Source organism: Haplochromis burtoni, unplaced genomic scaffold, assembly GCF_018398535.1.
Source record: "Haplochromis burtoni strain Fernald_Lab_line unplaced genomic scaffold, NCSU_Asbu1 Contig_1431, whole genome shotgun sequence".
NCBI lineage: Eukaryota > Metazoa > Chordata > Actinopteri > Cichliformes > Cichlidae > Haplochromis > Haplochromis burtoni.
This window is the reverse complement of record NW_024583792.1, coordinates 35951-47530: the sequence shown is the minus strand read 5'-3', so window position 1 is coordinate 47530 and position 11580 is coordinate 35951. Positions and strand designations below refer to the sequence as shown.

The 11580-nt window shown below is 44.9% G+C and overlaps 1 protein-coding gene across 3 annotated transcripts; it reads left to right on the top strand.

Annotated features, from left to right (window-relative positions):
* Window positions 1–1300: 1300 nt before the first annotated feature.
* Window positions 1301–9995, top strand: LOC102312626 (serine protease 27). 3 transcript variants are annotated; one of them, XM_042216985.1, is made up of 8 exons: window positions 1301–1774; window positions 4561–4581; window positions 4750–4907; window positions 5043–5313; window positions 5656–5801; window positions 5888–6127; window positions 6158–6188; window positions 7805–9995. In XM_042216985.1, exons 1-8 carry the CDS (start codon window positions 1645–1647, stop codon window positions 7978–7980), a joined length of 1173 nt encoding a protein of 390 aa, XP_042072919.1. In that variant the 5' UTR covers window positions 1301–1644; the 3' UTR covers window positions 7981–9995. The 3 variants fall into 3 exon arrangements, with proteins under 3 accessions (XP_042072919.1, XP_042072917.1, XP_042072918.1); XM_042216983.1 differs by having other exon boundaries at window positions 1302–1774; window positions 4750–4912; window positions 5045–5313; XM_042216984.1 differs by having other exon boundaries at window positions 1313–1774; window positions 4750–4912; window positions 5048–5313.
* Window positions 9996–11580: the final 1585 nt, after the last annotated feature.

Sequence of the window (11580 nt, the reverse complement as noted above, 5' to 3'; positions counted from 1 at the left end):
ATAAACACAGTGCATCATGGGAATCCCCTACACCTATTGCAGCATAACTAAGGGAGGATTCAGGGTCACCAGCTCTAACTATATGGTTTAGCAAAAAGGAAAGCCTATATATTAAAATTGGCATGGCCCGGATCTGGCCCACACAATGTGCTTACACATGGCCCACATACCGCAAAGACTGACGGCACAAGCCCAGTTGCAGACACACTGGTGGTCCTGTGCTGGCCCATATGTGGACTACCTCTGGCAAACCTGGTCTGGGCCACCAAAGGGCCGTCATTCTTTGCGGTATGTGGACCATGTGTAAGTTGTGTGCAGCTACGGGGCAGTTGCAGACACACTGCTGGCCCAGAACAGTTTCAGCTCTGGCCCCAGATGTCAGTCAAATGTGAACCTTAATCAAGTGATGTAATAAAAACATGTGCTGGAACATGCAAAAGTGACATGACAAAACTCTGTTCAGACATTGAATGGACTGACTCTTATATAGGTTTCTAGTTTTCTTTCTTTTCTAGTCTCCCGGATTACTCAATGTGCTCTATACAACATGCCACATTCACCCAATCACACTGAGTGCTTCCTAACTACATTCATACACATTCACACTGAAAGAGCCAGGGATCGAACCACTAACCTTCTGACCAGTTGGTGAGCTGGTCTACCTCCTGAGCTACAGCCACCCAATGGCAAAGATGAGTAAACCCTCACTAGGTTTTGGATAAAGTGTACACTCACAAACCTGCAAACCTGCATTTGAAACGTTGGCTACCATAGCAGTATAGTATTGCAACATGGCATTTGGGTCTTCTAACTAAATAGGAACATAAACAGTGCCATCATTGCCAGACCTGGCCCACATCTGGTTGACATACACTCTGCCATGACACCAGCCAGTTTGAAAACTGAACGCTCTGCCTCCCATTCTACTTTTAAATACTCTAGGAACAACAAGTAGACCTGCAGTGTGAGAGCGAAGTGCTCTAATAGGGTGATATGGTACTACAAGGTCATTAAGATAAGATGGGCCTGATTATTTAAGACCTTGTATGTGAGGAGCACTGTTGTACCTTTCTCCTGACCTCTCTACATACATGATTGAGTGATGAGTCATCACCAGATCTGTTGCCACTTATTGTGTATTTTGGCATACCGCAGCCTTTACTTCTAGTTTCCTTTTAAGATTGGTTCTTGGTGGCCAACTTTCCACGAAGACAATTTCCAATGAGGTGAAAAGCAGCCAATGAAAGAGATTATATGTCATGTAGTAAAATACCCACGTTTGTGATGTTGACTAAAGGCGCCTTCAGCCTATTTTTAAAAGAAAGATTTCCTATAATTGGGCGTACTTTCCCTGCAGACTTTTGTAAATGAAATCCTGCTGAGGGGATATTTTTCTCTGATGAAACTGCAAACGAATGATATCTGAGGTATCTCCTCAGGTAAAGGAAAAATATTTCAGTCTGTAGCAGGGCTTTGGTTTTCTCATGTGCAATGGATAATTAATCTAAAAAAAAAGTAAATCATTAATAAACAAGTTCAAGACTGATGCCTGAAAGCTGAAATTCCTGTTACAGCGTGTTTGTTGTGAGGGAGATCAGGTGAGCTGCAGTGAGGTGTTGGGCGTGTCAGAGAGAGGTGTTTTTAATGCAGACAGAGAGGAGGAGGGCAGAGGAAGGTTATTTAAGCTTCAGCAGGTCTGGAGGTTTGGATCTTACAGCGATGGCTTTCTACAAAGTGATGTGTTTGGCTGCTGGGCTGATGCTCCTGACCCAAGGTAAGAGCTCTCTGCACACACCTGCAGCAGGTACGACTCAGAGGGCGAAAACACTCAGGAGCACAGCGCTTCACTTTAAAGTGACACTGCAGGAAGTAACACGGCAGGAAAAGGAGGACTGGTGTTGTGCTTTAGCTTCATCTTTATCTTGGTGATGAAAGCTTAAACACAGATTAATGTGACGATCTGTTTGGTTTGGAAGCAGCTGAGAGGCTGAACTGCTCTCCATCAATCAGCGTCTGTATCACAGCTGCTTTATTTTATTTGAACTTTTAATCACTTTTTAACCTTTATTTTATTTTAATGTTTTTTTGTTTCATATCACAGTTAGTTTTTAAAATTGCAGTGACATGGGTGATATTAATCAGCGGTAATATTAAGTTCAGAGCTGGTATTGCAGCACAAATACTTTGCTCAGAGTCACCTGTAGATGTCAACCAAGTGTTTGGACTCGAAGATTTTTCAGTTTTATTGTTTGTTCTGCGAAATAAATTTTTTCAGCCTTAGTTGTGGTTCTAGTGAACTGTGATGCCTTTGTGCTGTACAGTATTAACCCTGATTCTTTTGTCCCCATGACAGAACAGAGAAAACCGACTCATAGTGTGTTAAAACATTCATATTTCTTTTTATTCAATCATCTGGAAGAGAGAGACCCCTGCACAGCCCAGACAGTTGCAGGATCTCTAACATTAGAATAATAAACTGTGTCTCATATAGGTGTTATTTTGGCACTTTACACATCACAGTTTCGATACAAACATTGCTTATATGGCAAAGTTCTTCTTTTCTGTCTGGCTTCCTGTAGTTATTAACATACTTGTACAGCTCTACACTTCCTGTTTTCAGTCTGGGGGAGCACTTAGTTTGTGAGTCAAAAGTGGTCTTGCTCTACAAACCTTCACGATTAAAGTACATAAAACAATATAATTAACCCCTTAGCAGTCCTATTAGTCCCCTAAACCATCCAATGTCCCGTGGGCGGTACGTCCGACTGCTAACAGTTTAAACAATAGGAATACTAAGGATATTAATTACACGACAGCCTTTATAGCCTGAGGATATAAATCACCTCTCATAACATGAGATTCTGATCTGTACAGCTTATTATTCACATGAATGATTTGATTACAGCACATGTACATATTGGGTGTTTTGGGATGTGATAATGGAGTTAGAGAGCTTGCAGGCACATGACGTCTTTTCTTATTGGAGTAAAGATTTTTCTTTGAAAGTATTCTCAACTTTGTGGTTTAGAAGATACTCTCACAAATTAAACTCCATGCTTCTGGAGATGATGCAACAATAATAAACTAGTTTCAATGTGAACTGCAGGCAAAGACATGAGACTAAAGCAGGGGTGTCGAACTCCAGGCCTCAAGGGCCGGTGTCCTGCAGGTTTTAGATCTCACCCTGGGTCAGCACACCTGAATCACATGATTAGGTCATTACCAGGCCTCTGGAGAACTTCAGGACATGTTGAGGAGGTCATTTATCCATTTAAATCAGCTGTGATGGATCAAGGACACATCTAAAACCTGCAGGGACACCGGCCCTCGAGGCCTGGAGTTCGACACCTGTGGACTAAAGGAAGTAAATTTGTCAGTTTCACACCTTGACATCATCTTAAGATGCTTTTATTACACATGAATGGAAGAAGTCACTCCATCAGGTATAATAATTGTAGTAAGATTTTTAACAGATTCAAGTGTTGAAGAGATTAAACTCAGACTTAGAAATTGATTTGGTGTATTGATAGAACAGCAAATAAGAACAGTAACCTTACGGCACTTTGAACTGCAAAGTAAAGACCATAACGATCACTGTAGGGTCTTTAAAACGCCGGTAAAGTTAAAAACTAAGAGGACAAACTCTCCAGGAGAGCCAGAGTCAGGGTGCGGCAGTCACCTACCTCGGCGGTTTGGCAGGGTGGGGAAGGAGATGGAAAAAAAGCAGAATGACAGAGGACAAACAGACTAAAGGTGAGAGAGCACAACAATGGAACGACATGCTGCAATGCTGTATAAACACAGCTGACGGGTTTGTAGAGCTTTTAGCATAAATCTGACATTTTTAGTGAAGCGGTGGAGTAAAGGTTCTTGTGGCTGATTGTTACTGATTATCTATTTGTGAGATTAATTAAGGCAGAGGAGATGTTTTGAAAAGATGTTTGAACTCTGAATTTTTGTAGATAAATGCAAATGATCTGAGGTGTGATGACAGGTTTCCTTCGTGACGATAAGCAGGAAGTTGGTCGCGTCCTGAGATGGCGCCACATCTCGCTATGATTGCAAAACATTGATGAGGAAGGTGAATCTCCAGAAGCAGAACAGGCTGTCTCAGTAAATATCTCAGAAAACCATTTTCTAATTAACGATGGAGTAACTATGGAGGACGAGGACTCTGTTGGGGTCAAGCATGAAGGATTAGTTGTACAACACACAGTGTGTGTCCTGTATTTCTCTGTGTGAGAGACCATCATCGACAGCTCGTCAGTGTTTTCATCTTACTGAGTCACACAGTAAACCCCTCCTCCCTCTGAGTCTGACACACACACACACACACACACACACACACACACACACACACACACACACACACACTTTTATGTATATAAACACTATTGCACACTCTGGTAGATGTTGGAGGAACTGCAAGTCATGGCTTAATTTTTAACACTCTTGCTTCTAGCAAACCAGACTTTCCCACTATTATTAACGACAGTGAACTAATCACAGAAGGATGAATGGAGATTTTTAGTTTTAAAATGGTTTGTTTCTGTGTTTCAGAGTCTGAGTCACAGCTGGATGGTAAGAAAAAGCTTCTTTGTGTAATAAATCTTTAGTTTCATATGAATATTAGTTTGTGAGTGAACTGTAGACTCCAGGATCACTGTGTCCTCACTCAGCAGTTTGTAGTGCTGAGAGTTTACAGCTCCTACAGTAATGCTCACTCTGTGTTTTAATGTCGGTCTTCAGTTTGTGGTAAGGCGTCTCTGAACACCAGGATTGTAGGAGGACAGGTGGCCCCTGTTGGCAGCTGGCCCTGGCAGGTCAGTCTGCAAAGATCTGGGTCCCACTTCTGTGGAGGATCCCTCATTAACAGTCAGTGGGTGCTGACTGCTGCTCACTGCTTTCCAACGTGAGTGATGAGGCTGAAGCTGCACTCTAAACAAGATTTAAAGACGCTGTGAAGTCAAACTTTATATATGTTTTCTCGTCTATAACAATTGTAACAACTGTGCACTGTTTGTGTCGCTCCTGATGATCTCAGCAGTACTCCAACCGGTCTAACTGTGAATCTGGGCCTTCAGAGTCTACAGGGATCTAACCCCAATGCAGTGTCTCGGACAGTAACACAGATCATCAAACATCCAAACTACAACTCTGGTACCAAAGACAGCGACGTCTGCCTCCTGCAGCTCTCCTCACCGGTGACTTTCAACAACTACATTTCTCCCGTCTGCCTGGCAGCTTCAGACAGCACCTTCTACAGCGGTGTTAACAGCTGGGTCACCGGCTGGGGCAACATAGGAAGTGGAGGTGGGTCATAAAGACACCAGATCGTTTTTTAAGTAACGATGAGTATAATGTACCATTTTAGAAATAAATCGAGCAATAAAATTCTTATGCAAGGTCCAGGTCTGTGGAGACGCATTAAAAAAAGACAGAAACACAGAGAATTAAAATTTAACAAATGCAAAAATTATATATATCATATATATATAATTTTTGCATTATCATACACATTATGATAATAATGTGTATGTCTCACTGTCTTTGTTTGCACACATGACTGCACTTTGTTTTTAAGTTTGGTCATCCTTTGAGTGCATTTAATCAATCACGTTTCTTTGACCTGACTTTTTTGGGGGGTCCCTTCAGTTTCCCTTCCTTCTCCACAAAACCTGATGGAGGTGGAGGTTCCCGTGGAGGGAAACAGGCAGTGTAACTGTGACTATGGAGTGGGAACAATCACTGACAACATGATCTGTGCCGGGTTAAGTGCAGGAGGAAAGGACTCCTGTCAGGTGATTGTTGTTACCTGTGTTTGGCACATTTTCACCTTCTACAGTTTCTTCTCCTCAGCTAACAGTAAATGTTTCTGCTCTCAAAGGGAGATTCAGGAGGTCCAATGGTGATCAAGCAGAGCGGTCGCTGGATTCAGGCGGGAGTCGTCAGTTTTGGGAAAGGTTGCGCCAGGCCGAATCGTCCAGGAGTCTACACCAGAGTATCCCAGTACCAGACCTGGATCAACAGCCAGATCTCCTCCAACCAGCCGGGCTTCATGACGTTCACGTCCACTGGGACCAACAGTGACCTCAGTGTCTCCTGCACAGGACTGCCACCAGTGCCAACCACCACCACTACAACCACCACACCTACTACCACCACCCCTACTACCACCACCAGCAAACGTATGTTAAGCACCAACCCTAAAACCATCACCTTTGTAGCTACCACCACGGATACCAATACAAAACCCACAAATCCTACAACAACCACCACACCTAAAATCAGAAATGTAATGATCACTATTTTATTTGATTCCAACCAGCTGATACTGAGTTGTGTTTACTTCAGTTTACAAGTTTCCTTTGTCATATAACAGTCATATTATAAGACAAAGGATTGAAATTAAAATTTTCACAGACAATGTAATAAATAAAAACCAGAAAACACAAAGAGGCCTTTTTGATTTAAGAACCCGATGAACGTGTTTTTGCATCTGAGACGATCCTCTCAGCCATCACCCTGCGTTGCAGTCTTATTGTCAGTCATGCCACTATACCAGGGTGCGATGCAGCTCATCAGGATGCTCTGAGTAGTGCTTCGGTAAAAGCCTTCTAAGGAAGTGATTCCTCCTAAGGCAGCAAGGATGAGGAAGAGTTCCTCACTTACTTCAACCTCCTGAGGAAGTGCTTGCTGTGCTGAGCCCTTTCTCGGCCAGGTGTGTGGGTTCATTGTCCCTTCATTGATGTAGATGCCTGGGAATTTTGTCCTGCTGACCCTCCGATGTGGGATGTCAGCCTTTGTTAAAGCCCACAATCAACTCTTTCCTCCTGTTTATGCTAAGCTAGTAGCTAGCAGTCTCTACATCGGCTCACTAACGGTTGCACTTCTGCTCTGTAAGAAGTTTCAACTGAAACTGAAACAGAGTGAAGTGCTTAGTCCTAGCAGAGAGAGCAATAGTACACTCATGTCAACTACATGAGTGTACTATTGCTGTGAGATTTATTACTATTACTGAAGGTTACTCACCATACCAACACCAACTAGATGTTTTAATCTTAATATAAAACGAGTAACAGCATGGTGGACATTAGGTAAGGCTGCACTTTTTGCAGCGATCTCGTGTAGAAAACTAGTATGCTAATATGGTCCACGGCTCTGAACCGTAGTAAAGGGACCTCTGGCTAATACGTCGGGTTCATGTCGGGCTCGTAGCTGTTTTTGAATAATGCTTAAAAGTAAAGGTAAAGTAGGGGTGACATGGGCCGTGAGATTGAGACCCAGGCATTAGAGCCTCTTAATGCGTGTTTTGTTTAGGTTTCCACTGGTGTGGAATTACCAAAAATAAAGAGGGCATAGCCTAACATATGACCGTTGTGTAATCCATTTATTTCAACAATGTAATTGTATTCTTAGTACCACCTTTTAAAATGATAACTGTAACGGAATACAGTTACTCATATTTTTTATTTTAAATATGTAACGCCGGTACATGTATTCCATTACTCTCCAACACCGTCAGTCTCCAACTACTGGGATTTATTTTTTCAAAGAACTTTAACTGATAGTATACACAGGCAAAAATCACATTTTCTCCAGTGATAGATGCTATTTTTTAACATTAAATAAAAATGTTTTGTTTTTTTAAAAGTGTTTCACCTCACACCCAAGTAGCTTCTTTACCTCTAAAACCATCCTAGGATGAACTTGTGTGCTTTCATAAAGTCTAAACTTGCTGACCTGAAATGATAGTTAAAGATTTTAACATTTCTTTGTGTGTGCCTCTGGTTTTTCTCTTTAGCGATATTCTGTGGACAAGCTCCGAAGAATTCTGGCATTTTGGGAGGAACCTCAATGGCGACAGCCGGCTCATGGCCGTGGATGGCGAGCCTGCAGAAGAATGGAAGTCATGTGTGTGGTGGGACTCTGGTGGCCTTGGACTCTGTGCTGAGCAACGCCAACTGTTTCTCAAGGTGAGTTGCCACTGGGGTTGAAGACTCTGATCTAACCAGAGTCTGGAACCTGACTCTGGTTCCAGACTACTACTCCTGACATGTTAGCTCTTTATACAGTAAAGTTACAGTGGGATACAAATAATAATGTTTAGGTGGTGGGGGGCCGCGAACAGTTTTCTCGTAAAACAAAGGGGGGCCCAGCAAAAAGGTTTGGGAACCAATGGGTTAGATTATGATACAACTGATGATGTCCATAAAAATTATGAACAGAATTGGTGACAAAGGGCAGCCCTGGCGGAGCCCATCACCCACCAGGAATGAGTCAGATTTATTGCTGGCTATGCAGACCAAGCTCTTGCAACGGTCGTATAGGGATCAAATGGCCCGTAGCAAAGGGCCAGACACCCCATACTCCCAGAGCACTCCCCACAGGACACCCCGAGGGACACGGTCGAATGCCTTCTCCAAGTCCACAAAACACATGTAGACTGGTTTGGCAAACTCCCATGCGCCGAGAGGATAAAGAGCTGGTCCAGTGTTCCACAACTAGGACAAAAACCGCATTGTTCCTCCTGTAGCTGAGGTTCGACTAATGGATGAATTCTTCTCTCCAGCACCCTGGCATAGACTTTCCCAGGGAGGATGAGGAGTATGATTCCCCTGGAGTTGGAACACACCCTCTGTTCCCCTTTTTTAAAGATGGAGACCACCACCCCAGTCTGCCAGTCAAGGGGTACTGCCACTGATATCCACGCAACATTGAGATGTTTCAACCAAGACAGCCATACAACATCCAGAGCCTTCAGGAACTCGAGGCGGACCTCGTCCACCCCAGGGGCTCTGCCACCAAGAAGTTAACTGCCTCAGTGACCTCGCCCCCAGAGATTGGTGGGTCATCCCCTTTGTCCCCAGACTCTGCTTCCGCCACGGAAGACGTGCCAGTGGGATTGAGGAGGTCCTTGAAGTATTCCTTCCACCGCCTGACGATTTTCTCAGTCGAAGTCAGCAGCACTCCACCTGCACTATACGCAGTGCAGGTAGAGCACCGCTTTCCCCTCCTGAGTCGCTTGACAGTTTGCCAGTATCTCTTCGAGGCAGTCCAAAAATCTTTATCCATGGCCTCTCCGAACTCCTCCCACACCCGAGTTTTTGCTTCCGCCACTGTCCGCGCCGCATTCTGCTTGGCCTGTCGGTACCTATCAGCTGCCTCCAGAGTTCCACAGGCTAACCAAGCGCGGTAGGACTCCATCTTCAGTTTGGTGGCTCACCTCAGGTGTCCTCCATTTGGTTCAGGGGTTACCACCAGATGTGTCCTGGTGCCACGTGCACTTATGGACACTCTTATGTTCGAACATGGTGTTCGTTAAGTCCAATAACAAAACACCGCTCAGGTTCAGAGTCCAGCCCCTCTCCAGGAGACTGGTTTTAGAGCCCAGGACATGCATTGAGGTGAGCCTGACTATATCTATCCAGTACCTCTCAATCTCACACACTAGCTCAGGCTTCTTCCCCACCAGAGAGGAGACATTCCATGTCCCAATTGCCAGTCTTGGTAGCCGCGGATCGGACTGCCAGGGCCTTTGCTCCTGGCCGACGCCCGGCACACATTGAACCCAACCCTGACGGTGCCTCCTGTGGGTGGTGGGTCTGCAGGAAGATGCACCAATGTCCCTTTTTTGGGCTGTGCCCAACCACGCCCCATGGACTAAGGCCCAGTCACCAGACGCTCGCCCTCGGGCAACCTCCCGGGGCCTGGCTCCAGGGCAGGGCAAACTGTTCCCTGGATGTTTTCCTCATAAGGGTCTTATGAATCGCTGTTTGTCTGGTCCCTCACTCAGGACCAATTTGCCATGGGAAACCCTACGAGGGGACAAAAGCCCCCAGACAACATAGCCCCTGCGACACACAAACCCCTCCACCATGATAAGGTAGCGATTCGCGGAGGAGACTTTAAACACTTTTTACTTAAATCCAGCTTCACGTTAAATGTGACACTTTTTACCTGGCATAGACTCATCCAGAGCTTCCCAAAATGTGGGGCCCACTCCCTAAGGGGGGGGGGGGGGGGGGGGGGAATAGGGGGGTGCAGAGCCATTGCAGGGGGGCGCGGTATGAAAAGGAAAAAAAAGAACGCTTGGACACTGCTAGCATAATGGACAGGTTTTGGATGGGGCGCCCACACAAACGCAAAGCAGGAGATGAAGCATCGCTGAATATGTTTCCAAACCAACTTCATTCTAAGCCAAAGACTAGAAAATCTGCTGAAGCATATTTTTCCTTTGGCTTCACCTGCACAAGTAAATGGCCTGCATTTGTATAGCGCTTTTCTAGTCCCTAAGGACCCCAAATCGCTTTACACTACATTCAGTCATTCACCCATTCACACACACATTCACACACTGGTGATGACAAGCTACATTGTAGCCACAGCTGCCCTGGGGCGCACTGACAGAGGCGACAAGTGCCGCGGTAGGTCTCCCCTGCAGAATTGTTTTTCCTTCGTCGGGAGCACGTGCTGGGCTCTTCAAATCACAGACAAACAGGATCCCACATTTTTGATTTTTAGTTCACAAACACTTCTTGTAACGACTAACTACTCCTGACATGTTGGAGATGTTAGCTCTTTATACAGTAAAGTTACAGTGGGATACAAATAACATCAGGCTGATCCTGCCACGATTTGTTCCCCCGGTTCAAATCACGGACAAACAGGATCCCACAGCTGTTTATGTTTTTGAACCCATTTTGCACAGAGAGGCATTTTTTGAAAAATGTATTGACAGCAATGTTGAACATTATTCTCCAAAATTTATTGTTCATCTGGACGTAGCGTTTTGTGGGAGAAACATTTCGTCACTCATCCAAGTGACTTCTTCAGTCTCAGCTGACTGCAGGTTTCCAATCTTATAAACAGTACATTTGCATAATGGCTGAAGCCAGCCCACTGAAGGAAAAATGGGCTGGGACAGGGGTCAGCAACACCCAAAGAGCCACTTGGACCTGGTTTCCACGCAAAACAAAACACTGAGAGCCGTAAATACTTTCTCCGCAAATACCCTCCGCCGATGCTAATCCGCTGCAGGTGTGTGACATCCTCCTTGGGCGTGGCCAGTCATCCACAGGCCTGACGTGCCTGTAGCCCGGAGCACAACCACGCACACACACATAGGCTGTATCCCAATTCAGGGTCTGCAGCCTTAAAGGCCGCATTTTAAGGCCGATTACGTCACAGCGACGGCTGTCCCAATTCGAAGGCTGCTCGAAATGCGGCCCTCAAATGCGTCCTTCATTTCCCTGAATTTTAAGGCTGTGGCAGTGTAGACTTCGTAGCCCAACGTATCCCAGAATGCATAGCGCGGCGGTGGGTGTGGATAATTTTGCTGAAAAAAAACGGCGGATGAGGGGCGCCCGAAGAGTAACTTAGTAAACTAAGTGCTGAATATTACGTCACTTATTTATGTGCAAATGTTTAATAACGAAGAACATTACTGTTGGCCACATGTCGGCAAAGTCATGTGACATTAGTGACGTTTGTACTAACTTGGTTTTAAAGCCTTTAAAATATACGCCGTCCAATAGCTGAGCTTAATCTTACAGAGAATGATCAAAGCTCATGTAGAAA

Coding starts and splice junctions, on each gene's coding strand:
- LOC102312626 (XM_042216983.1), top strand. CDS start 1,645: ATGCAGACAGAGAGGAGGAGGGCAGAGGAAGGTTATTTAAGCTTCAGC. Junction 4,913..5,044: donor GCTGCTCACTGCTTTCCAAC/GTGAGTGATGAG, acceptor TGATGATCTCAG/CAGTACTCCAACCGGTCTAA. Junction 5,314..5,655: donor GGGCAACATAGGAAGTGGAG/GTGGGTCATAAA, acceptor GGGTCCCTTCAG/TTTCCCTTCCTTCTCCACAA.